Source organism: Pteronotus mesoamericanus, unplaced genomic scaffold (genome assembly GCF_021234165.1).
Source record: "Pteronotus mesoamericanus isolate MK-2021 breed Mesoamerican mustached bat unplaced genomic scaffold, CSHL_Meso_final contig_25, whole genome shotgun sequence".
NCBI classification, from domain to species: domain Eukaryota; kingdom Metazoa; phylum Chordata; class Mammalia; order Chiroptera; family Mormoopidae; genus Pteronotus; species Pteronotus mesoamericanus.
In genome coordinates this window covers 8,198,263-8,224,460 of record NW_026555105.1, presented here as the reverse complement: position 1 = coordinate 8,224,460, position 26,198 = coordinate 8,198,263, and the positions used below count along the sequence as shown (strand labels likewise).

The following is a 26,198-nucleotide window of genomic DNA, read 5'->3' as shown; positions in this document are numbered from 1 at the left end:
CCCAGAGCCGGCGGGTCAGATAAAGGAGCCCGGCGAGGCTGTGGGGCTCTGGGGTGCTGGGGCCCTGCCCACAGGCTGTGCCACTTCTCAGCTCCGGTCGCCAGGGGCCCTGGCGGGAACGTGGGCCAGTGCCACCGGAGCTTCTGAATTTTCACGAAAAACCAAAAGTCAGAATTTGGACGCGAAATCTGTTGGTTCTTCAATGTGAATGTCTAGTTCAAAATTATAAAAACACCATTATCGGGGGGGAAAAGAAACATCGATGTCCACATCCCAGCTGTTGGCCTGCCGGCTGAGGCCTCTCGTCTCCTGCAACGCACCCTGCTCACGCTCCGTTTGTAGCTGTGACAAAGGCTCTCTGGAGAGGGAAGCCTTCACCGCCATATTGCAGAGGTGGCCCTGTGTCCGAGAGATGTGACTTGCTCAAGGCCACGGAGACCCCACTCCTCAGCTCCCAACCAAAGCTGCCTTAGTCCATCACTGCAGGAGGTCTGCCCCTTGGTCCATCACTGTTCTCCTCGCAGGCCCCCAGGGTGCAGAACAGGCAGAATGGCTGCCTCCTGTAACAGTGTCTGCCCGGAGGCGGGCACCAAGTCCTCCCTGTGGACCCCAAGCATGGGCTGAGGTGACAGCCCCGCTCTTAGAGTGGTCCTTCTGGATCCAGAACTGGCCTCAGAAACTTCCAAATCGCTAGCCCGTCCCTGTGCCGAAACCCCACCAGGATTCACCCCCGCCGATCCCAGTGTCGAGGCTTTGAAACCCGCCAGGGAAAGACACCGGGCTCCCTCCGGGAGAGAGCCCGTCCGGGCCTACAGGGGTGAGCGCTGGCCCAGGCTACTTCGGAGAGAAGAGAGATTAAAAGGGAATGGGCTCCTGTCTCAAATGGCAGGACCGGCGTGGGCATCAGGAGGGTCCCGAGGGTGGCCATAACCGTGGGTGTGATGAAGAGCAGGGCGTTTTCACAGATGTCGGTGCTTCCCAAAGTGGGGCAAGGGAGGGAAAGAGGAGGGAAGGGGGAGAGAGAGGAGAGAAGGGGGAGAGGCGGGGCTGGGAAGGGCAGGAGCGGGGGCGGGGGGTGGGGCAGGGGGCGGCAGGCAGCGGGTAGCTTAGCAAATCTGCAGGTCAAAATCTGCCCAAGGAACAAGACTGGCCTGCCTGGGCAGACGGACCCAGGCAGCTTCATAAAGGCGGCCTGAGCCCAGGCAGGTGAGACCCAGCTCAGAGCCTGGGGCCTAGTCCGGAGGCTCAGGTATGCACGCGCAGTGTCTGCGCCTGTGTGTGTTATGACTGGGCGGTTTGTGGCCAGAATGGATTCTGATTGGACGAGGAGCAGTCCCAACAGTGTTGAGTATTTGGAACTCCATTCCAGCCCTCATCCCAGATCCGATTCCAGACCCAAATGGGCCTTGCAGGTTGGGGCAGAGGATGGCTCGGTGACTTCCCTTGGACCTCCCTGACACCTGGGCATGTGTAAGACCAGGAACTCTGGCATGACACCCAGGAGGGGGTGGGGAATACCTGGGAAAAGAGCCCCATTTTTCTACCATCACAGTGAAATCGGAGGTCAGAATCCAAAGTTAAGGTGGAATACAATATGAAGGCCATTATTTTCCTGGCGCACCTGAGGCAGAAACCTGCAGTGTAATCCTGGGCGGTCCTCACCGCTCCTCTGTAAAGGAGAATATACACTGTCCTTGTCTTACAGGAGGAGACTGAGGCTCAGCGGGGTAACATCGCTGGCTAGGGGTCACCGGCTCAATGGCCTCCATGGGAGTCTTCGAGGTCTTGGTTCATTCCAACGTGAGGCCGACCACTCCACGCCCACGCCACCAAAGTCAGCCCCAAAGGAACCACAGATCAAAGTATTTGTATTATAAACTGACTTTTAATAATAATAAAAAATCTATCATGAATCTGATGAGCAGAATCTGTACATTTTAAAGTAAACCAGTGCACGAAGCCTTGGCCTCGGGAGCCCCTCTCGGAGCCCCCGCGGGGCTGAAGCAGGTCCTGCCGGTGCCCGGCTCGCCAGGGCCCAGCAACAAGCCCACGCCTTGCCGTCTAGTGCTCAGGAAGGCGGCCCCGGAGGCCAAGGGGCCAACGCACTGGCGGGGCTTCGGGAAACCCCCAGCTATCTCACCACCAGCCAAGGGCAGGGAGACATCCCCCCTCTTCCGCCTCAGCTGTGACATTTCCCCACTGGAGACCAGAAGCTGGAGGGGACACACTGCGGAGGGGGTCCCCGTGTGGGTCCCTGTGCCCACGCGGGCAGGTTGGCTTCCTGTCTCCCTAGCTGGCTGAAAATTCCTGAATGTTCGGCTCTGAGCTAACATCAAAAAAATAGATTACAGAAGCCACCATCCAGGGGTTCGCAGTGGCGCTCCCACCTGCAGGACACACCCCTGCGTGGGACAGCATCTCACGTGGGTATTTCGACCCCCTCCAGTCCTGGCCCAGCTGCCTCTCGCATCCTTACAGCCAGCCATTCAGAGAGAGTAAAGTAACTCATTCCAGCACTGACCAGCTGCGGGGGAACCAGAGGCGGGATGGGGGGAGAACCAAAATTCATACTCGGAAGCGATACCATATGACCCTAATATTTAGAAAGATGAAATACATTTTTTGAATTTTCAATAATTTAGTTTTTTTTTTTTAGTAGAACTGGAAAAAGTTGTCAATACTACCTTGTGTTGGTCCCCTGTTAGACAATATACCTTTCTTTGACATTTAAAAAGTCAAAGATATAATCACACAACCTGGGAAAAGAGTCTCAACACCACGAACATAAAACTGCAAAATAAACCATAGAGATTTCACGCCATATAAATAAAGTCAGAGCAAATCTCGTGCCCAGGGCTGATGGCTCAAGTCCCCACGGCGGAGCTGTCGGAAGCTGGTGTGGCTTTCGAGTGTCCTCTTGGTGACAGGTGTTGTGCCCTGTCCCTCTGTCTCTCCTGGCAGAGGCCCGCTTTTCTGAGTCCACCGAGCAGGTTAGTACAGGGTTAGGGGTGAATCTGGAAGCTAAGGTGGGAGGCGGCAGAGACATGGGGGGCACCTGGAATGTGGACTTAGAAGGAAACCCGGAGTTCTGAAAGTGCACGTTGAGCCATCCCGAGGGGCCGGGTGTGCGGCCTCCAGCTGCAGCGCCCGTGACTTCTCCTGTGTCCCAGGGACTTAGGGGCAGGAACCCTGGCCCCAGGTGCCCCCATCAGCTCCGTGGGTCCCCAGCACCCCACAGGTTTCTGGCGGAAGCATGGAGAAGGCGCTGGCCCCAGGCCCATCAGCCAGCTCACCGGAGAGCCGGGGACACAGCCTGTCCTCGCAGGAGGTGATGAAAGGCTGGGCAGATAGCAGAGCAGGTGGGAGCGGAGGCCGCGGGCTGGCTCTGGAGCAGGCCGGACTGACCCTGGGTCCTCCCAAGTCCCAGCTCCAGGGGACGCGGCCAAGCACCACGCAACCCAGTGCTCAGAGGTCCCCATCCACCGGCGGCTGGCAGAGGCGGTAGAGCCTGGGGAGGGGGGAGGGAGGTGAGGAGAAGCCAGGGAGGGCCGGGCCTGTTACTTCCATTTTTATTGAACAGGTAACCCGTGCCAGAAAACCGAACTCAGCAGATATTTTTAAAAATACCGAGTGACAAATATTTATGCTGCCCACACTTCCCCGGCTACCTAGTCCCCTCCCCACAGTCTCTGCTCCCCACAGGCAGCCGCGGCTTTACAAATACAGCCAGTCTGCACGTCTGGGTTAAGATACGTGTGTGGGTGTGTGTTTACATGTGTAGGGGGTGTACGTTTTTCCACACTAATGGTGGCAAACTAGTCACCGCACTGCAGCCCTTGAGCTTTTCTGCTTAATATTCATCTTGGGGGCCTCTCCCTGAGCGCACAGGAGAGCTGCTTTGGTTTCCTTAACGCCTGTACCGGAAGGACACTGAGTTTCAGCGTCAAGTAAGGAGGAGCCAGGAATGGGCTCCAGCAGGAGCAGCAGGTCTGTGGGGAAGATGATGGCAGGGGGACCAGAAAGCAGTGGCTGCGGTGACAGGGACACAACAGAGAAGCGAGGTGGCACGTCGGCCCCCAGGCCTAGATTGCCTCGGTCCGAGTCCGGGCTCTGCCACAGACTAGCTGTGTGACCCCAGGCAGGACACTTAACCTCTCTGTGCCCCAGTGGCCCCAACTGCCAACTGGGGATGTGAACAGTATCTTGCTCACAGAGTTACCATTGCAGACAACACAGATAGAGATTGAGTCAGAGCCTGGAGGGGGTTAACAGATAAAAGTATCCAAAAGCAATGAGGGTAAAAGAATGCGTGGAAAAACTGGTGACACACAGCAAGGTGTGCGTGGGAGCTGCTGTAGTCACCAGCGCCGTTTCCCGGCTGCGACAATGTCCTGTGGTCACATGACAGCTGAGTGTGGGCACGAGGGAACTCTGTACTACTTTTGTAACTTCCTGTGAGTCAAACTATTTCAAAATGAAGTTATTTAAAAATCGTGGACAGATGTTGCTGACAAACTGGGGCAGTGGGGATGGAGACAGCTGGGCTGAAACCAGAGTGGAGGGACAAGGGGTCGTGCGCGCAGGGAGCGGCAGGCGGACTGGCCCACGGGTAGCAGGCGGCAGAGAAAGGGCCGTGCAGCACGTGGGGATCGCACCGCGTCCTTGCCTGTGACTCACCTGGGGGCTTTGATTCACCTTCCCAAAGTGGGAGCTCTTCTGAGGAGTAACACACTAAGTACATTTGTTGCTTCACAAAGCGGGACCCCCATAAACGAGAGGTGGGGCCCCGTGTGACCACCAGGGCGTCTGCCTGGGGCGAGGCCAGGAGTTTGATGCCAGCTCGGGTCCTGGCCTTCCCAGGCGGAAGAAGAAGGGGGCGGTACTCACCGCGGTGCACCCTGGGGCATCTGATCCTTGACCCGCAGGTTTTTGGCCAGAATCTCCACCCTGGGGCCCTGAGGAAAGAAGTGTGAGACTGAGACCTGCCTCTGCACTGAGTTCAGGGCACTTGAGCAAACTGGGGGGCGGGGGCGTGGCGCTGGGGGAAACGGTAGGTAATAGCCCCAGAAACGGAAATCCCAGGCCACCCCCCAGATGGGGAGAAGGGCCATAGGTGGGGCTGATGACCGCCTGTTCCCGAGGGTTCCTCGTCCTGCCCTCAGCCCAGGACGCCCAGGCCAGGGTGCCCTGCAGCCCGGGGCGCCGCCCACCTGCTTCCGCATGATGTCCGTGGCCTGCATGATGCACTTGGGGAGCAGCCCGTGGCTCCGCGCCAGGATGGCCGCCTGCTCCAGGGAGACACTCAGGGTGCTCCTGCAGGGAGGGGCGAGGGGGACGGCAGGTGAGGCGGGGACTTCCTGCCCTACCTCAAGAGGCCCCCCACGCCCAGGAACCTGCCACCACCCCAACCACCATGGCCTGGCAGGCCCCTGGCCTCACATCCTCCCGTCCCTGTCCCCACACAACTGCTGGACTCACTCCCTACGCCCAGGTGTCTTCTCTCCAAGAAGACCCCCCCACCCACACGCTGCCACACAGAGCCAGTGTCTGGCTGCTCACTCCCTGCGCCCCTCGAACACGGCAGCGGCATGCAGCAGGCTCCTCTCCCCCTGGCCTCTGTGGCCCCCGGGGCCCAGCCCCAAGCTCACCTCTGCATGCCGGTGCCGCACATGGCGATCTGGCACGCCCCCAGGCGGTAGCAGAGCTCGGAGGAGATGGGAATGAGGCCGGCCCCCAAGCTCCCAGGGGCACCAGGTTTGGGGTGGACAAAGGACTTCATGAGACGACAGAGCTCGTCCAGGGCGTTGATGGGACGTATCAGCTGTGAGGTACGCACACAAACACCCCGACAGTTGGCGGGGCCCCCGCCCGGCCTTCCATCCCGTCCGCTCCCTCCCGCCCACAGCTCAGTTACTGCCCCTGTCCTCCCAGCTCCCCTCACGGGGGGGTTACAGCCCAATTAACCTTCCCGACCCCTGCCCAAGGGCCATCTGTGGCTCCCCACTGCCCCACAAGCTGGCGTTCAGCGTTCACGATGTATTTCAGGCCTAACCTTCAAATCTCGTTCTCTTCACCTGCCCGGGTGTGCCCCCAGCTCAGCCTTTGCCAGCGCGAGCCATGCCTCCGGCGGGGGGGCCTTCCTTCTGCCCAGCTGCCTCCCCTGCCCCGTGGAGGCACAACAGGCTGGTTTGCCAGGTCTCTCCGTGGCATCTTCTACAAACCCCCCGCCCAGACTACAAACCCCCCACGGGCTGTGCCCTCTGCTTCTCTCGGAGCCCCCGCCTCACAGCCCCAAGGCCAGTGCCCACAGGCCGCTGTCAAATCCGAGGCCTGCCTGAGCCTGGGAAGAGGGCGGCAGGCCTGGAGCACGTGCCCTCGGAGGGCCAACCGTGACACGTGGCAATGAGGGTCCTGGACGGCCAGATCTTTCTATGCCTCGAAGGCAGCGAGAAGCCTCCATTACATGGAAGTCTTTTGATTTTTAAACGCTGGGAACAAATTTGAAACAAGCAAATAGAAAGAACCCTGCAGGGCTGCAGCTAGCCGAGCCTCAGAGAAATGCTGCGATAAGTAAGTGGGGTCAGGGGGCACCACAGAGGGCTCGAGGCCGCTCTGCCAGGACTCCGGCTGGGCGCCACCCGGAACCCTGGCAGCTGAGTCTTGACCCGAGAGCGCCGAGCCCTGCCCGAGCCCCACAGCAGGGCGACACACGGGTGCACGCACCTGGTCGATCTTCACCGCCGTGGTGCTGGCGTCTGTGGGCAGGTTAGACCGCTCCAGGTAAAACGCTCTGAGAGAGGAAGACGTGGGTTGGGGGGACCGCCAGGCCCACCGTGCATGCAGCCCCTGCCCCCACTGCAGCTGCAGCCCAGCTACCCCCCAGCAACCCCCAGAGAGAAACCACCAAGAGCGCCTTGCACAGCTCTCCACACCCACAGTCACCCGTTCCTCCAACAGCCCCGGGGGGACGCGAGAAGGGGCCTCGCAGGCACCCCTCAAATGCCACTTCCCTGACTGCCTGTCCTGATCAGGTGATCTGCACTTGACGCCCCCACTCTCTAGGCCCTTGTCCTGAGTGTCTGTCTTCTGAACGCTCTCCCCACTTGGCCTGTTACACCGTTCTTGGTTCACTGGTTTACTGTTCGATTCCCGGTCAGGGCATGTATCTAGGCTGCAGCTTCGGGCCCCAGCTGAGGCACCTACAGAAGGCAGCCGACCGATGTTTCTTTCTCACATCGATGTCTCTCTCCCTCCTTCTCAACCCTCCTTCCCCTCTCTTGAAACCCTCTCTCCATCTCTCTCTAAAAGCAATGAAAAAATGTCCTCGGGTGAGAATAAAAGTTTTTTTTTTAAGACGAAGCTTTCCTGGTCACTGCTGACTCCCAAGCAAGCACCCAGAACAGAGCCTGGCCCACATATCGAATGAACAAAGGGATGGACGAACGGTCAGAGATGCACTATTTTACACATTTGACAAGCAGCATGGCACAGATTGAGAGCATCAATCAATCCAGAGATGCCAGTTTTAATAACAAAGCTGGATGCTTTCCCTGAAGGCAACGGCCTCCCATTTCCAGGGAGGGAGAAGGCAAGGAGAAGGGGGAGGGGGAGGGAAGTGGGAGGGGAAGCTGCTTCCCTGGGTCTGAGGCTCCCTCCTGACCAACGTGGCCCCCGCTCCCCCTACTTCCTTCATGGGGTCTCTGCGGAGCTGGGCCAAGGCCTTGGGGGCCACACCCCTTACAGTCTTCAGAATCCCACCCGGCTCCCTCCCCCATGTAAAATGAAACAGGCAGCTCCCCTCAGCTGGAAGGACCTGTTTAGAAGCCAAAGAGACCCAGCTCCAAGCTCAGTTCAGCCACCTTCTGACTGTGTGGCCTCGGGCAAGCCGGGTACACACTCTGGGCCTCAGTTTCCTCATCTGTAAAGTGGCTTAGAATGGCCAGCTGTGGCTATGGGGAGAGTCTGATGAGCATGTTTGGCAGCAGGCCTGGCACATAGTAGGTGCTCAGGAAAAGGCATTCTGGCCACTCCCACGCTGGGGGGACTATCTGGTGACTTATACGCTGATACCTAGTCCCCGTAAATCTGGATTCCTGTCCCCAACATGTAGCCCAGGCAGGTACCTGAGCTTGCGGTAATACTGCTGAACCTTCTCCAGGGACTGGGCATTGATCTCCTGCTGCAAATCTTCCGCCGCCTGGCTGCCTGGAGGAGGCGGCCCCTCCACGTTCTCCAGGGCTGCGAAGAAAGAAGCGGGAGGGCAGAGGGTGGGGTCCCGGGGTGCTCGGAGCCTGGGCTACCCACCGCAGGCCCCGCTCTGCACCCCACTGCTCACCCTTCGTGAAGAGCACGGTGTGCAGCCTCAGGCTGGCCCCACTCTCCAGGCGGGAGGGCAGCTTGGAGAAGTGGTAGCTGTCGAGGTAGAAGACGACCTTCAGCGCCTGCCGGCTCCCCTCAATGTGGTAGAAGACATTGGTGTCTGTTGGGGGACAGGGCGGAGCGGTCACCACCAGGCCTAGGGGAGCGCTGCCCACCTGCCCACCTGCGTTAGGGCGGCTGCAGACCTCCGCTCACACCTCCACTAGGGCGTCCTGGGATTCCCCCGTTTCCCCACCCCAAAGCAGTCACCTCAGACCCCTTTGTCGCCCCACGTTCAGGGTGGCATCCTGGGACGTCCCTGCCTGCCCACACCAGAGCAGCAGCTTCAGACCTCCCCGTCCTCCCACCCTCCAGGGGTGGTCTCAGAGAGCCCGGCCCTCAGACGCTCAGAAGAGCAGCCTCTGACCCTCCCCCCTTTCCGCCTCTTTCAACAGGTCCCAGTTCCCACTGCTTAATTCTCAGACCTGACGCTGGCTCGGCCCAGCGGGGGGATTGTCCGTGTTTGTCTTCAGGGCCTCACCAGTGCTCCCTGTACCCCCCGAACCTGGCAGCCCAGGGCAATGCTGCCCTCAGATGGGGCCTGCATTTATTCACACCCTTAGAGACGAGCTTATGGCAGGCACAGCACCAACATCCCATCCAGCGCCCAGGGCAGACATCACTAATCAATCTGAGCCCAACTTGGCCTACTCATAGGCAGGCAGTTGCTGGCCATCCCTTCCAACTGGTGCCCAAAACAAAACCTACTGTCCCTCTAGACTCTCACACATTCTCAACAGGGCGATATCAGCCCCAAGGAGGGGAACATTGGTTCTAGAGGGGATATCAAAAAAAGAAAAGTACTCTTTTTATGTATAAAACACAGATATACCTACGGTACACAGATATATAATACATCTATGGTACTAATATTCAATGGGGGTGCAGCAATTAGGGAAAAAATCGATCTGAACAGACTCTCCGTGGAGGTGGTAATTTTTTACACATTGAGAATCACTGATCCAGAGCAGTGGCTCTCCAACGAGTGTGCTCAAGGTCCCCGGGGGGCTTGTCAGTAGAGATCTATGGGCTCTGCTGCTGGAGCTCCGGGTCCGGGTCTGGGGTGGAGCCGGAGAACTCGCCTTTCTCGCAGGGACTGCACTCGGAGAGCCACGGCCCCGCGGCCCGGCCCCGCGGTCCTCAGTCCGCGGCCCACCAGCCACCTGGGAAGCTCTGCTAGAACGCGAGGGCCCAGGGTCCACCCCACAGAGGGGATCCGCCCTGCCAGGGCTGGGACGGGACTGGGGCACCGGTGTCTTTGCAGAGCTAGATGCTCCCAGTGCAGCCAGGGCGGAGTCCCACAGGGCTGGCCTGTGGCTCCAGGGGCACAGGGATCGCAGCCGTATTGGGGCCCCAGAACTGAAAACGGGGCCTGACACATATTATGCGCTCACTGTATGGACGTGCGGATGGACGGGGAAGGGGCAGGCGGGTAGGTGGGACGGAGGAGGGGTGGACGGGTACGCAGACGGATGGGGGGGGCAGATGAGTGAGTGGGTGAACAGTGGCAGGGTTGAAGGAAGAGTGGCAGGGGGGAAGGAAGAAAGGAAGAACCTTATAATAATGTTATAAATTCTTAGAAAACCTTAACAAGTCTCCACCCCAATAATGGATATCTTTAGAAATTTTAATAAGAACTGGGTACTGGTTGTTCCCTTTTAAAAGCTTTTGGAGACAACTGGGTTTATACAAAAAGAGACCCCCTTTTTCCATGTATGTTGGGAGCATGAGGCTTGAAGGCACTGGGTCCCATGCCAACCTTGCGCAGCTGGCCTGGCGGCAGGGTGGCCTGCGAAGCAGTCCCTTCCACCCCAGAACCCTGACTCTCACGGTGGGGGTGGGAGGAGTCACTCACTGGCCACGTGGTTCTCGTCCAGCTGCTTGAAGGAGAAGGTGACGCTGTCCAGCTCTGAGAGGGTCACCCAGATGTCCTCCAGCATGGTCCGCTCCTCCTTCTGCAGGAGGGAGACAGGGCGGAGGGGTCTCAGGTGCCACCGCTGCCCCAGGGCTTCCCTTCAAGAGGCTGTGACTCAACTCCGGTCGGCACACCAGGCTGCGGGCCCAGCGGGCGCGAGGTTCCGTGCTGGGCCCTCCAGGGCTGGATGCGAACTTGTGTTTGCTCGTCCCGCAGCCCCCAGCTCAGAACCCGGCTCCGCTCTAATGCGCTGGGCAGCCCTCTTACCCAGCCCACCCCAGCAATCGCACGCAACCACCTCAAACCTGGCCAGCCCAAAGCAGTCCCCTGTCCCTCCTCATCCCCCTCCAGGTGGCCCGGTCTCGGCAAAGCGCACCAGCATCCGTCCAGCAGCCCAAGCCCCAAAGCTCTGACTTGAAGGACTTCTTGACCTCTCTCTCCCCTCGCCCTATACCCGGTCCATCATCAAGTCCTGATGGGTTGACCTCCAAAACGTACCCCAGGCTCATCTACCTCCCCCAACCCTCCTCACCATCCCCAACACAAGGAGGACCACCTCTGCCTCTTCACAGGTCCCCTGTGCCACCCTCTCCCTCTAGCAAGGCACAGCCCGGGATAACCCCGGAGAAGCGGGGAGAGCAGGGCAGCCTAGGGGTCACTAAGCCTAGAGTCAGACCCTGGAGTCCACTGTGACTGCAAGGAATCTTTGAAAAACTTGACTTACGTTACACACCTGCTCAAAGCCTCCGAACCCTCCCTCTGCTTCCACAATAAAGCCCCAGGCCCTGCAGACAAGGCCCCGCTGACCTCATCCCCCAAACCCCTGGCCTGCTCCCCTCTGGCCTCACTGGCCTCTGTTCAGGACCTTTGCACATGTTGTTCCCTCTGCCCAGCACACTCTTCCTCGGGCCATTTACCTAGTGGGTGTCTTGGTACTCAGGCCTCTCAGCTCAAAGCTCACCCCCCTGGCACTTCCTCAGGCCATCTCGGACCATTTCAATCTAAAGCTCAATCACGTCTGACCCTCTGCATAACCTCCCTCTTTCCCTCTCTCTTCCGCTTCCTTCCTTCCTTCTTTTCAATCTGCTTCTCCCCACTAGAAAGTGAGCCTCAGACACCCCGCGCCCAGCTCAGGGCCTGGCGCTGCGCGGTGACTGGTGACTAAGGCACTGGGCCCCAGGGTTCTCATCTGAGGACAGAAGGTGAGGGCTGGGTGTTCCTGGCTGCCTTTCCAGGCACCGCAGCCGGTGGTACTCTCCAGGAAGCAGGTGAGCGCGGATCTGCGGCCAGACAGCGCCTGTGTGCAAAGTCGACCAGCAGGGGGCACACGAAGGCCATGCTCTCCCAAGAGCCCCCAGCAATGGCTTTGAGCCCTGCCTGGGAAAGTGTCTAGGACGCTCAGGGCTGCAAGGGCGGGGAGCTCAGGCCTGAGCACCCGGAGTGCAGGAGCAAACAGCACAGAGCAATGCTGCAGGCTTCGTTTCCGGGGAACATGGGCTCTGGGCCCCACACCGCTGAAAGTTGAGTCCTTGGTTCTGCCTCTTGGGGGCCAGCAGACGACGGGCCCTGATCCTGAGCCCCGACAGTGGCGGGACAGTGGCATCAGGGTGAAGAGGAGATGCAGAGGGAGCAGGGCAGCCTCGGGGGTGGCGGGCCTGGAGTCAGGCTCCCAGAGTTCAAACCCGCTGCCCCGGCCTCAGGGTGTGCGTGGTGAGAAACCCGCCTCAGGGCGACTGCAAGGATTACCAACGGAGGTTCTGCCTGCACCAGGGATTTCACCTGCATTATTACAGAAGCATCCTCGCTGGCCTCCAAGCTTTGCCTGCAGCGCCTTCCCCACCCAGGAGCTCAGTGATTCTTTCAGGGCCAATGTCAGATCCCATCCCTCCTCTGCTCAAGCCCCTCCCAAGGCTCACGGCCACTCAGAGCAACGGCCAAAGCTCTGCAAGACCCCAAACAATTCTCAAGACTCACCTCCCCCACCCCCTGCCCTGGCTTATTCCGCTCTAGCCAGTGTGTCCTCCTCAGACATTGCCTCTGGGCCTTTGCACCTGCTAACTTCCCAGCCTGAAAGGCTCCTCCCAATATCCTCAGGGCTCCCTCCCACCCCCCTTTCAGTTCCTAGGTCAGAAGTCACCTTCCTGGCAAGGCCCTCCCTGGCTACCTTATTGAAGCTTTCAACGGCTGCCGCCCCCCACTTCCTGTGCCCTTCCCTGCCTGATTTCCTCCTTAGCCCTTATCACTATATACAAGGGTTTCTCAAATGTGACACTATTGACATTTAGGGGCAGGTAATTCTCGGGTTGCGGGGCGGGGTGGGGGGGGACTATCCTGTGCGTTGTAAGATGTTTAGCGGCATCCCTAATCATTACTCACTACACACCAGGAGGGTGTCCTCTCCCCTTGTCGTGACAACTGACACCGTCTCCAGACATTGCCAAGTGTCCCCTGGGAGGTAAAACTGCCCTGGTGGAGAACCCCTGGTCTACACCACTTACTTTACTTATTGGTTTATGTCCACCTCCCCCACTAAGTTTTAAGATCCCTAAGTACAACTCTGCTTTGCCCCCCGCTGGATCCCCAGTGCCTGCAACAGTGGCACATAGTAGATGCTCAATAAAGAGCTGCTGAATGCACAAGGCGAGCCTGAGTGAGTAGGCGGGAGCTCCCTTGCCCAGGCTCCCAGCGCACCTGTCCCTCTTTGCCCCACTCACCACGGCGGCCGGCGACAGCAGGGACTGGCAGTGCAGGAGGACTCCGGTGGCTGCCACCTGCTCCAACCACTTGCGGCTGGCATCCCGGCTGCTCTCCTCGTACTCGCCGTTGTTATTGTAGCGGTAGCTGAGGGCCGCCAGCAGCTGCTCGGACAAGGTGCACACGGCGGCCACCAGGGCCTGGCAGAAGATGGTGTCCCTCCGCAGCTGCACCTCGGTGTCTGTGGGGCAGGGAGGGGCTTGCTGGGCAGGGGCTCCTGCGCCACCAGCAGCCCCAAGGCCCAGAGCCAACCCCCGGGGCCCAGCGGGACGCCTATCTGGGGCCAACTTGCCAGAGGCCAATCCCAGCCACCAAAAGCCAATACCGCAAAAATCAATTCTCCAAAAGCAAGCCAATTTGCTGAACAACTCAACTCTCTGACTTATCTGCCTTGTGACTTTCCGACGGCTTTCTCAAAGCCCTCACTGGGCTGTGTCTCCATCGGTGCGGGAGTCTCTCGACCTTTCCTGGCTGGGGACCGACCGATGGCACCAAGCAGGTCTGCCATACTCCACGTTGTAAGAAACGTAGTTTACCGTTTTCTCTATTTTTGAGAAGCGTGACTTCTTCCTGCCTACCCCTTCCTTGCCCCTGCTCTTGACATGGGTTGCAGAACTGGCCAATTTCAGGTGATCGCTCCTCCAGGGTCCCAATGGGGAGGGATTATTTTTGATGACTGGCTCTGGCCAACTGATTTTCAGTGACCAACTCTGACCTAGATCCTATCCTGGCTGCCCCTTGGCAGAGAATTTCCGAAAAGAAGGGATCTCATCAAGATCTGCCCAGTCTTGGGAGGTGGCAAGACACGGGGCTCCTGGCTCCAGGACCCTGAGACTCGTCCCCTGGACTCAAGAGGAGGAAGCAAGTGAGGTCTGCCTAGTTCTTAGAGGTGTGAGGGGCAACAGCGGCACACGCCCCGCCCGCCGTGTGCAGGCCCCGATGACCATGGGAACATCAACCTCAGCCGGCAGAAGAGGCCTCCCCGGGCTGCAGTCCTGAGCGCCCGCGGCCAGGGTGGCCTCTCCCGGGTGCACCTGGGCGTGTGCCCGACACGGACGGTTGCTGCTTCAAAGCCCTCACCTGTGCACTTCAGCAAGGCCAGGAGCAGCTGGTTCTTCCCATCTGGAAGGAGGAGGAGTCAGAAAAAAGGAAGGGTAGAGAGGAGTCAGCACAAGATTCAGGCAGAACTGGGCCCTCCCTGCGGCCCAAGCGAACCCTGTGCAGTGAAGCTCTGGGGACGATGGCCACGTACAGCTGGGCTGAGGAGCTCTGAGGAATGTTGGATGAAACCCAGAAACCCCCAATTTCCAGGGGATGGAACTCAACTGTTACCTGCGTCCCTGCTGTTTATATACACCCACCAAAGAGAGACTACAACCAGCCTCTCCAACTCCTGGGCCAGAGTCCGCAGCCCACACCTTGTACATGCATGTGGGCACACGCTTACATGCGTGCATACATACAGGTGCACAGCAGCTCACGCAAGCAGTCAGGCACATAGGCACATTCTACATAGCCGCAGCCCTGCACACGTGTAGCCAAAGCTCAGACCTTCTGCTCTCTTTTCTTAAAACAAAAAAAAATTTTTTTTTTTTAAAGGGTTCTTAGGACCAGAAGGGGCAAAAAGAAAAATATGAAAGGCTAGCACATAGGCTGCTGCTCCCGGGGGAAGGGTCCTGATCAAATGCCCCCCTGGCCCAGGGTCCTGCTGAGCCAGGAGTCCCAGGCTTAAATGCTGCCAAGGGCCAGGCAGGCACCATCAATGTCACCTGCTTCCTGTGAGGCAGACATTCAGAAGCAGGGAGTGATGGGGACTCCCCCACCCATGACGACAGCTGCCACTCATCACACATGTGTGACTGCGGTGCCAGATCCTCTGGCTGTTCAAGAGCAGCCAGAAATCTAGATTTTTATGTGGTATCTCTGATAATAAAACCCTGGCAGCCGATTCACTTTTTTTTCTTTTTTGTTAATGCTATAGTATCAAAACCTGTGAGCCCAAGTCTGATCAGGGAGCCTCCAGCTCGTGACCTTAATAATGAAGAAAAGGAACTGAATCAAATCCAGTTTCGGAAGCTGAGAAGGAATAAGCTCGGCCTTCGCAGCTTCCTGACTCTGCACAAATCCAGCAGTGCCTGGATCAGGGGTGTAGGGCCCCCGGGCAAGATGCTCGGCTGAGAAAGGGGCACCAGCTCTTCTCGTCCTCCCCTGGGCACGGAGGGACAATGGGACGTGGAGGTGGACCCACTCCTGATCCTGCCACAGGCCACATTAAGAACCAATGGCCACCAACCCCCCCCCCCCAAGTTACCCTTCCCTGCCCAACTGACCTTCCACGTATTTCTGAATGTTGTCCACCAGGGTCTTGATGGAGTTGGGGAGGTTCCAGGGGTCCTCCTGGATGCTGATCTGGATCAAGTTCCGGCCACGGATTGTACAATCTTCTTTCTGTTTGAACTCTGGGGCAGGAGAGTGGCATGAGGACAGGAAAGGGACAGAGGTAGCTTTGGAGAACGGTAATCCAAACGCCTGTGTCCGATCACCACATTCCAAGGCTCAGAATCCGAGATCAAGGATGCTAGCAGGTCCATGGCAGGTGGAGGGGCAAATACATGGTGAGTGTGCTACCGAGTCATAGTACCACACTTGTGGCAGACATCACTCATCAACCTCGGCACTCCTTCCTCCTAGTCTGAGAGGTGACTCCTCACAGCTGAAACCAATCCAGTGCAGACATCACGAATCAATCACTGCATTCTCTTCTCCTAAGCCTGGATGTAGTCACAGAAGGATTCTCAGGTACTACCTCCCCACAGCCACATCAGTCAAGTGGGCACATGAATTAGAACCTAGTCCAACCTTTTCCCTACACAAAGGAAGAAGCCCAGGCACAGAATGGGAAGGCGTCCTGCCTAAAGTCACACAGCTGTGTAGTGGCAGAGCTGGGACTTGAACCTGGCCCCAGCAGGACCATTCAAAGGCCAAACAGACACAGGCCCCTGTTTCTTGGGCCTCGTCCCTGCTACAATGCCCCAGGGTTGTGAGATATTTGCGGTTTGGGTTCCTCTGGGTTTGCTGTCTCTGCTTTTGGAGGTCCGTCCTTGGAAGACACGATTGTAACAGAGCAGGAGGGGAGGCTGAGCTGGGGCACCCCGACTCTTCACACTTCCTACCCTTATTTAGGAGCAACTTCCTGCACCCAGCTGGGAGCTCCGGAGTCAGGGGCAGTGTCACGTCCATCTTAGGGTCCCCAGTGCCTAGCACAAGGGCCTGGCACAAACTGGTTCCTGGGAACTATTTACTGGATGGATACAGATGCATGGATGGGGGGGTCAGGGGGTGTATGGATGGTGAGTAGATAGATGGGTAGGTGGGTAAATGAGAGGAAAGGTAAGTGGGGGGACATACATGTCAATTCTTTTCCTCTCCATCATTTCCAGAAGAAAGTCTCAATTTGGCGCTGGTAAGCCCTTAGCAGGCCTCTAACAACTGATCCCTCTCGAGAAGAACGAACCAAGTGCTCTGGGCAGGGACCAGTACCTGACTACAGCATGTGACACTTTTTTTTTGGTGGCTGTTTCCACTGAACTTACCGTGGTCATTGTTTCTTTATGGCACGTTATACAGGTTGTCCATATATAGAGAGTTTAGTAAATTCCTTTAAAAATTAAATATTTAAAAGGGTGACACTTTTTCAAAAAAGTTGTGTCACTATTAACACAGGCAGCAAAGGAATATGGTTTTTAAAAATGTCAAGGCTGGAGGTAGATGGGTGCATGTGGGCGAGGTGACGAAGGGCAGCTGAAGGTGCGGGGGTGCGGCACCCCATGCCCTGCCCCGTCCCCTCCGGCTACATGCAGATGGGCGGCCTGGCCGGCGGCGGCCAGGGCCCCCCGGCTCCGCTCATTTCTCCGGTCAGGAGCCAGACAGGAACTGCTTTGGGCTTTGCAGGGCCTACGGTCTCTGTCACGTGTTCTTTGTTTCTTTGTTTTATTTTGTTTTTACTACTCTTTACCAACGAAAGCCCCACTCTCAGGTCACTGTCTATACAGAGCCAGGCAATGGGCCGCACTTGGCCCGTGGGCTCAACGGGCCGACCCCAGGACGAGCCCCCAGCCACAGGGCAGGAGAGGGGCAGAGCTGAGAGTGTGAGCAGCGTCCTGCCCCCGGCCAGCACACGGTCCCCACTGTCGCTGTCTCCTGGCCAGGTGCTGGAGGCCATTCCCAGCCCTGCAGTGGGGCGCCCGGTGCTCACCTTGCAGGCTGTGGTCCATGGGGAAGTGCTTGGTCTCTTCAAAAGCCCTGCTCATGACCGGCCCCTTGAGGAGCGCGTGGATGGAGTCCACCTGGCCAGCAGGAAGCGTGCGGTTAGTGGGGGCCCCGCGGCCCCCCAGGCTGCAGAGACCCACCGTCCACAGCCCCCACCCCCAGCTCCTGGCTTATGGGTTCTCACCAGGGGCGATGAGGGGAACCCAGGGCCAGGCCAGAGATGGAAACAAAGGTCCTACCTGGTTAAAGAGATGTTCCAAGCAGCCATGAAGCTTGTCCTGCTTGTCTGATGGAATCCGCATGTCACAAGGCAGCTCGTCCCCTAGAGGAAGGAAGAAGCCACAGCCATCTACAAACACGTCCTCCCAACCTCTTTCCCCAGAAGACAACGTAACTACAGGGTCCAAAACCCACAGTGGATTTGGGGTCTGACAGACTTGGACCCTGGCTCTGTGACACGAGGCAAATCCCTCGGCCTCTCTGAGCCTCAGTTTTTTCATCTTCAAAATGGGCAACAGTAGCTAAAGCATGACACAACTGTGGGTCATTGTTGTTATTCCCGGGACTCTGCGAACGAGGAGACGGCGAGGCGGAGGGAAGGAACTGGACCCCAAGCCTCCGGGCCCATCCCCCCCCGCGGTTTCAGTTCAGTTCGCTGCCACATGTGCTGTCCTCCCTAAAACCTCCACAGGGACAGTTTTTACAGCTGAATATCTCATGTGATGAAATATTTATCTAAAGTTCAGCAATAGCTTCAATTTTACTTGAGCTTCTTTTTCTTCCGTTAAATTAGAAAAAAAATTAAAATTAAATTTTTATGCCCAGACTGCCATCACCGGAAGGTCACACCAGGCAGCTGTGGCCATGGGGGCCGGGGAGGCAGGCGACGGCGTCACCAGGGCAGGAGGGAGGCTTCTCACCGCCCGCCCTCGCGGGCCTCCTCAATTATCAACCACGTGGATGTGTGCCTTCCTCACAAAATACGATTTTTAAAGGCTGAAATCAATGAAACTGAAACCAAAACAAACTGCAGTCTTTCAGCAAAAGTTTTAAGTACATTGACGGTTCTCTCGATTGAATTTTTGGTTTGAGCACATGCCATTTTTATGGAAACCACCCTGTTTGGGGGACATCACGGCAACTCATCACCACGTGTAACTGCACCGTGTGCGTTTTGTCTGTTCTGAGTCCACGGCATCTGTGGAGAACGCCGGCTCCGCGAGGGCCAGGGTCCGGCGTGCTCAAGAAAATGTGCCGCAGGAGCGAGTGCAAGGCAAGACACGACCATACTATGCAACGCGGTATAAAGTAGTGTAACACAGAGAGACGTGTAACAGAATAAACAAAACACAATCTCGCACGAGCTGCCGCACTCACCAGACCCCATCTCGTCGCTGCCCAGGTAGGAGCTGTTGCTTCTCACGCTGGTGTAGGACAGGACGGAGTCCCGATTACTGTTGCACTCGCTGCAAGGGGCCGAGAGGAAGACAGGAGTCACCCTCCGGCTCCCGCCTCCGGTCCCAGCACCCAGACAGAACTCATGGCTCCTCAGGTGGACCGCTGGCCCAGGCAGGGGGCGGGGGGTATGGGCGGCGCTGCAGGCCGACCACCCGAGCCAGTGACAGGGAAGGTTGCCCTGGCTGGTGTTCTGACGTTGCAGAAACAGTCCTAGGTCCCAGCACAGAATCGCAGAGCCAGTAGGAGGGCAGTAAACTGCTTTCGGTGGGGCGTAAACTCCTGTCACTCCCCTCGGGGCACAGCCTGGTCCCTGGACACATGAGTCCCTGCCACACTCAACCACATGGCTCTGTGTTCTGTCTCCCCGGCCTGGCTGGGAACCTCATGAGGACAGGGACTGTGTCCTCTTCGCTTGTGTCCCAGGAACGCGGCAGGCATGGGAATCAAACACCACAACCCTGAAATTCTCTCCTTCACCTTTTTGACAATGAAAGGAAAAAACTGGGAGACTCAAAAACGCAAGCATGGAAACCCAGAGCGAAGGAGAGATCCTGGGCAACGGACACACGGCGCTAGGAACACACGGCGCCCAGTTAGCCCGAACACCTGGGTACGGAGAGGCCAAGGCAAACACATGGGTGGTCAGACGCCGCGAAGACAGAAAGATGGAAAGAACACGAATGAATGCTGGGAGGCCTGGGGCGAGGTGCTTCTTGTTGATGCGATCAGTTTTGTATTTTGCCCATGAACAAGCGCGCCCACCGACGTTCCACTCTAACAACGATCCAACGATCAAATGTTATATAACCTCTCCCAGGAGCCCGCGGTGCTTGTTTATTTGTGGTAAGGACTTCCACTTACTCACTCTATGGTTTATTACAGGAAATTGAGTTTTTAGTCCATTTAATCTACTCCTTAGGACTTCACTGATCTCCTTATAATTAGCTTAACCAGGAAAAAAACAATTCAGATCCTCTCCGAGTTAGGAGGAAAAAAAATTTGTCTTCCTCCTTGGGTCAAGTAAAAATAAATACCATTTGTTGCAGAAAACATGGGAGTTTTAAGACACACCACAGACCCTGACTTTTTCTTTGGCCACGTTCCGCCAGCGTGTGCAGAGCAGAACTGGAGCAGAGTAGATGGGTGGCGTCCACAGGGGACACCCTGGAACATCAGCCTCGGGGAAGGGCAGCCAAGGGGGGAATCTGGGTGGTGTTGAGGTCACAGAAAACCCCCACAGCCACGTGGCTTAGCAACAGCGCCCCATCCCACTGCTTCCTGGGAAACGTCCCTCTAATTCTGACTAATTTCCCACAAGTCAGTGGCCTCAGCTGTCCCGCTGGCCGTCCATGTCAAAGCCCCCACGACGCCCACGGCTGCCCCCACCTGTAGGAGTCACGGTAGCTCATGGTGTCATGCCCCGAGTCCTCCTGATCTTCCTCAGACACCTTGAAACACACTTTCTTGATGCCCCCGTGGTCGGTCCTGTCCATCTCGCTCTCTTCGCTGACCAGTGGGGGGGACGAGGCCTCCTCGGCCAAGGGCGGATCACAGGACCCCCCCGAGGTGGGCTCCGTGATGGTCGACAGCAGCCTGTGGGAGCAAAGACCTGGAATTTAAAATCACACGGCGCTGGCTTCAATGGCCTCCATGAAGGCTCCAGGCAGGACCCCGACCTCAGGCCTCACCTCGGACCCTAACCGAGGGAGCCGAGGGACAAACGCCGTGTGTCCCTTCCCTGAAAATCCCACTAGCAACTCCGCAGGTGCACAAACGCTGCCCCTCCAGTCCCTCCTGTAGGGGGCATGAGAAACAGGTTCCTTATTTCACAATGAAGTTACACAAAGTTCAAGGGTATAGATTACGACTGGGAAACTGGTCTGTAAAAGCCCAGAGAGCATATCTTTTCAGCTTGGTAGGCCACACGGTCTCAGCGGAAACTACTATTCAGCTTTGCCACATGCGTGAAAAAGCACCACAGGCAATGTGAAATGAATGAGCTGGGTTGTTCTGATAAAACTTTATTTTTTAAAAAACTAGGCAGTGGGCTGGATGTGGCCCACAGGTGACAGCCTGCCAACCCATGGCACAGGGCACCATTAATTGTCAAGCACATAGGTTTTAAAGACAGACAGACCCCACATTCAAATCCTGATTCCGCCACTTCCTAGCTTAAAGACCTACAGCAAATTGTTTAACCTCTCTGAGATCCCTCATCTGTATCATGGAGTAATCTCGGTATCCATGTCCCAGGCTTCTATGAAGATTAGGGGGTTAACATAGGTAAAGTGCTTGGAGGACTGTCTGGTGCCTCCTTGTAAGTGGACCAATAAATCCCGGCTGATATAACGCTTCACATCTCAGTGAGGTCGGTGTTATGATCGGCTCCATTTTACAGGTGAGGAAATTGAGGCTCAGAGGTTAAGGGACTTGCCCGAGGTCATACAGTTAATAAGTAGCAGGCCAGAATTCAAACCAAGGCCTCCTGGCTCCAGACCCTCCCTTGTTTTTCCTTCTATTGCGGACCGTGTCCATGGTATACACGAAAGCAGAGGGAGCAGTATGAAGAACAGCTCCCAGTAGCCAGCTTCAGCCACGGCAACTTGGGCCTCTTTTGTTTCCTCAGTCTTTCCTGTCACTTTTTCTTTTTTGGGAATATTTAAAACATATCTAAGAGATCATAAATTCCCCCTATAAATACTCCGTATGTGACTAGCACAAAAGGACTTCCTCCTACAGCAATGGTTCTCCGCGAGGGTAATTCTGCCCCCCCCGCCCCGCCCCAGGAAACACTGAGCAATTCTACATATGTCCTGAGGGGCAAATATTTACCAGCATCCAGAGACATTCTCAGCTGTCACAAGCGAAACGGGGCGGGGTAGGGGCCCCTACCGGGGCCCAGCGAGTAGACCCCAGAGATGCCGCTGAGCATCTTACGATAAGCGCGATGGCCCCACCACAAATTATCCAGCCCCCGCGTCTGTCACCAGCGTCGAGGCTGAGACACACTGCTTTAAACCTAACCAGGCTGCTCCTACACACCTAACAAAATTAGCAATTCCTTACTATCACCTAGTACCGACGTCCCCATGTCCCTGAGAGTCTCGCAAGTGCCTTCTCACAGACAGTGCATGAGAAAGAACCCTAACCAGGCCCAGACACTGACTGCGCTTGGCTGGTGCATCTCTCAGGTCTCTTCTCTAACAGATCCTCCTCCCCCATCTCCCCGTCATCCCCCTCCTCCTCCTGGTACCTGCTCCCACCCCGACCCCCACCAGTCATTTGTTAAAGGAATCGGGTCCTCCGCCATCTAGAATCGCCCTCCCCCCGGCTGCGGCCTGCTGCGTCGCCTGCTGCGTCGCCTGCTGCCCCACCGCCGCCCTCCACTCCGCACGCCCTGCCGTCGGGCAGTGAGGCAGGCCGAGGGTTCTGAGTAGAGAGCAGTGCAATTCCCATCAGCGAGGGCACTTGGTAAGTGGCGCTGTGTGTGTGCCCGGCTGCGTTACACCAAAGGGACATCATGTCTTGCCGTCTCTCTCTCTGTTAAAATTATCAAGTCCCCCAAAATGTGCACCAAATAGTTTTAGTCTCTCCTGATGATGGCTGCCTACACCCATCACTTCACTAGAGCTGCGGTTCTCAATCAGGAGTGATTTTGACCCTGCCCCCCAAGGGGGTATTTGGCAATGCCTGAGGACATTTTTGTTTGTCACAGCTGGGGAACAGGGAGGCTACTGGCATCTACAGATTCTGATAAACAGCCTGTGATGTACAAGACAGTGCCCCACTACAAAGCATCCTGACTCTAACGCTCCCCCCACCCACTCCCCGCTGGCGCCAGGGCTCACCTGTTGATCTGGGTGACATACTGCTTCATCTCCTTCAGGGCCACGTCCAGTTTGGTGAAGAGCTGCAGGTAGGCGTCCTGGATCTCACGGTCCTCCTGCTTGAGGAGGAAGCTCAGGCCACGGTCCTCCGGGCCCAGAGCCCCATTGGCTGGCCCAACACTGCTGTCCTGGAGACCCTGGCGTTGAGGGTCCCCATCCAGAGCAGGCAGGCACTTCCAGGACGGGGCAGCCATGGTGGTGATGCAGTGCTGCGTGTAGGACATAGGGTTCAGGTGGCCTACATGGAGAGAGGGAGAGCTCCCTTGGAAACGGTGCCCAGACACCCACAACCCCCTTGGACAGAGGTATATAAACCCATGTCGAGGACCCAGTGAATGACAAAATTTCCCCTTTTAAATATTATTGTAATCCACCGGGTTACTTCAAGAAGAAAGTTTCAGTTTGGTACTAATATGCCTTTAACTACTGTGATTTTTTTCCCCGCCCGGAAGGCAGACATGATGACTGGTACTCCAGCAGCCGTTCTAGTCCATGAGGCATCCTTTAGGATGAAAGCCACCTGTAGAGATGATGGTGTAGAAAGACAGAAGCCCAGGTCCCTGACGACTATGAAGCCACTATTCCAGCCCTGGACCACTGGGTTCCAAACATGTTTCTGTCAACGTATCTGTAGCGTGAGATCCAAACACACTTTCTAACAGACACATGCAGTTACCTTGCTCTGGGTCAAGGCCAATGAGGGAGGGTTTGCGACCAAAGCGAATGCTGAAGGACCTGCCAATGGAGGGGGTGGTCTTGGGGTAGGACACTTCCATGAGGTTGATGTGGCAATTGGTGGGGCAAAAGTCCAGGCCACACAGCGGATGGGGTTCCGGAGTTGCTTGTTTGAAGGGTGGGCTGACCCTGCTCTTCAGCTGGGCTGCAAACTGACAAAGGCAGGGGACATGAGGTCATGATTCGGGACTCTGGGAATCCCGGCCATCCCCGGTACCCGCTTTACCCTGGCCTAAGCCTGGCATCCCAAAATGAAGAGCTCCACTGGAGAAGTGGATACCCTATACTGCATTTCAACAGATCCAGCTGTCAGGGAAAGTCCAGAAAAATCTGAGGTCCACATTCATGTCTCCATTTCAGCTGCACATGTGAGTGACCCTTGAAAAACCATCTCTCCCCAACCCACAGTCCATGAAGTTCAGGTAAGGCTGCCTCCCCATCCCCGCAGTGATTGGTACAGGGCTCAGCAAGGGACCCAAGCGAAGCCAATAAAAGTGCTCATCGAGTTCCTTTTCTACGGGAGCTGCTAAGGTTAGAGCTACTGGGGACCATTTTGCCACCATCTGAGAAAGGCCTGCCTGAGAGCAAAGTCAACATGGAAAAATAAAGTCAAGAGAAGGAGAGAGGCTGCATTCTTAGAATAGTGCTATCTGAGCGCTTGATATACCCATGCCTGAAGTTCACCTCTGGGCTTTTCAGTAACATAAACCAATATATTCTCCCCTTTGTCTAAGCTACGTTGGGGTGGGTCTTGACATTTTCACGCAAAATCCTCCAGCCTGAGGCCTTGTAGGGTAAAGATACCTCCCGATAGCAGGCAATCCTCTGGCCGATGCTCTCCAGCTTGGTGTCGCAGATGTTACGAAACTCAAAGTGGGACATGGTCTTGATGTTGTTGCTCAGGGCCATGAGCCGCCCACAGTTCTGCACGAAGACACTGTCATCGGCAGCAAAGGCCTCGAGGATCTGCAGAAACAATAACAACTCCTGAGCACATGCTCTGCACCGAGGAGGGTCTGAAGCAGCTTATCTGTGGCGACTCCCGTATGCCCTGTAATGCCCCTGCGAGGTCAGGTCTGTTACTGGCCCATTCTGCAGATGCGTAAACTGAGGCTAGAGAGATAAGAGGTCACTCTCCTAAGTCGCATGTGGTGGGGCAGAGACAAGAATTCAGGTCTCCAGACTAACTCTGAGAAAATGGGAATCGGGCTGCTCCATCCCCACCCCCACGCCAACCCAGGACAGGGAAACGCCCAGCAAGACCTTGGCAGCGAGGCCGAAGCAGCCGCGGGGCTCCACAATCTTCTCCAGCACGTGACACTTGACGCCGGCTGTGCTCGCATACTCATACACCACACCATGCTCCAGGTGCACGTTGTCCACAGTCAGGCTGACCACAGGGCTGTCCTCATGCAGGCTCAGCTGGGGACCCAGGGACAGCAAGGGGAAGGCTGAAAGCCAAAAGGACAGGCAACCCTGAGCAGGGGGTTCCACCCAACAGCCCGCCCAACCGCTGGCCAGCACCACGGACAGCTCCTGTCACCCAGATGAGGAAACCGGAGTCTGGGCTACAGCTCTGTTCGATTTTGCCAGCCCACTCACATTCATCCCTTGCCCTAGACTATCGCTCTAGAAGTCACCCCTTGTGCCCTATTCCCAGTCTGTGTGGCTCAGAAGTGGGAACCTGCCCCCTTCCCCCACATCATTCCCCAGAGGCACAGGCCTGGCCAATCAGCACACTTGATTCCCCCTGTTCAGTGACCGGTTCAGAAACAAGCACGTGACCCAAGCTGGGCCAATGAGACTCAAGTCTGGGACTTTTGTTGGATCTACAAAGAAGAGGGGACATTCTCTTTTCATCTGGGTTCCCAGCAGCCAGAACCACCACATGCAGAAAACAGGATGTGAGAGGAAACCCAACACAGAAGGAGCAGAGTTGAAAACTGGAGAGAAAGCGACTCCCCAGGAGACGCTATAAAGCACTGGATCAAGCCAGACCTCAAGCCTGCATGGCCCTACTCAGACTTCTTAGTTGTCTGAGTCTATGCTTTTAGGCAGCTCAGATTCAGACCCAATTAACATGGGCCCAGAGAGGCTAAGTGACTCCGCAGAGGCCACACAGCTAGCAAGTGGCATATCTAGGAAACAAAGAAGGCAATGCATGACATATGTTAATGATACATGCAGTGAAGAAAACTAGAATAAGGAGACAATGGGACAGAAGGGCACTCGGGGGTGGGGAGGTCTCTCCAAGGAAGTGAAATTTGAGAAGAGAGGTGAGTGAGGTAAGTACTCTAAAGGAGAGCATTCCAGGCAGAGGGAACTGCAAGTGCAAAGGTCCTGGGGCAGGGGTAGCTTTGGTGCAGGGTAGATGAAGCAGAGAGGGCACATGGGAAAGTGATATGAGGTTGGAGAGCCAGGCTGGGCTGGGAGACCATGATGAGGGCCTGGTCTTCGCTCTGAGGAGGGCGGGAGCCATGGGAAGGTTTTGTTCTATTTTTTGAGGACAGCCCAGAGGAGGCGAGGTGAGGCGGGGCAGGGAAGACAGTGAGCAGGCCACCGCGATAGTCCTGGTGAGCAGTGATGGTGGCTTGGGCCAGGCGGCAGCGGAGGTGGTGGGAAGTGGCCAGGCTCTGGATGCATGAGGAAGGCAGAGGTAACAAGATGTGCTGCGGAAGGTTGGGGGATATAGGAGAAGGGGAACAGTTGAAGGGGACACTAAGGTCAGGGGCCCGAGAATCTGGAAGGATGGAGACGGGACC

General features: G+C 56.7%; 1 protein-coding gene across 2 annotated transcripts in view; it reads right to left on the bottom strand.

Annotated features, from left to right (window-relative positions):
- Positions 1-26,198, bottom strand: part of PREX1 (phosphatidylinositol-3,4,5-trisphosphate dependent Rac exchange factor 1) — a 196,086-nt gene that overhangs the window by 18,988 nt on the left and 150,900 nt on the right. The window contains exons 22-40 of one of the 2 annotated variants that reach the window (XM_054573628.1): positions 24,700-24,887; positions 24,241-24,402; positions 23,378-23,588; positions 22,663-22,939; positions 20,201-20,407; positions 18,734-18,822; positions 17,596-17,678; positions 17,343-17,433; positions 15,418-15,546; positions 14,168-14,209; positions 13,048-13,268; positions 10,274-10,373; positions 8,336-8,479; positions 8,124-8,238; positions 6,724-6,790; positions 5,649-5,821; positions 5,211-5,313; positions 4,888-4,955; positions 1,930-3,508 (exon numbers count right to left, since the gene is read on the bottom strand). In XM_054573628.1, the coding sequence (XP_054429603.1) occupies positions 3,466-3,508; positions 4,888-4,955; positions 5,211-5,313; positions 5,649-5,821; positions 6,724-6,790; positions 8,124-8,238; positions 8,336-8,479; positions 10,274-10,373; positions 13,048-13,268; positions 14,168-14,209; positions 15,418-15,546; positions 17,343-17,433; positions 17,596-17,678; positions 18,734-18,822; positions 20,201-20,407; positions 22,663-22,939; positions 23,378-23,588; positions 24,241-24,402; positions 24,700-24,887 (2,513 nt within the window). In that variant the 3' untranslated portion in view covers positions 1,930-3,465. Of the gene's footprint in view, positions 1-1,929; positions 3,509-4,887; positions 4,956-5,210; positions 5,314-5,648; positions 5,822-6,723; positions 6,791-8,123; positions 8,239-8,335; positions 8,480-10,273; positions 10,374-13,047; positions 13,269-14,167; positions 14,210-15,417; positions 15,547-17,342; positions 17,434-17,595; positions 17,679-18,733; positions 18,823-20,200; positions 20,408-22,662; positions 22,940-23,377; positions 23,589-24,240; positions 24,403-24,699; positions 24,888-26,198 lie in introns of those variants that run through there. The other variant, XM_054573629.1, reaches the window with a different exon arrangement.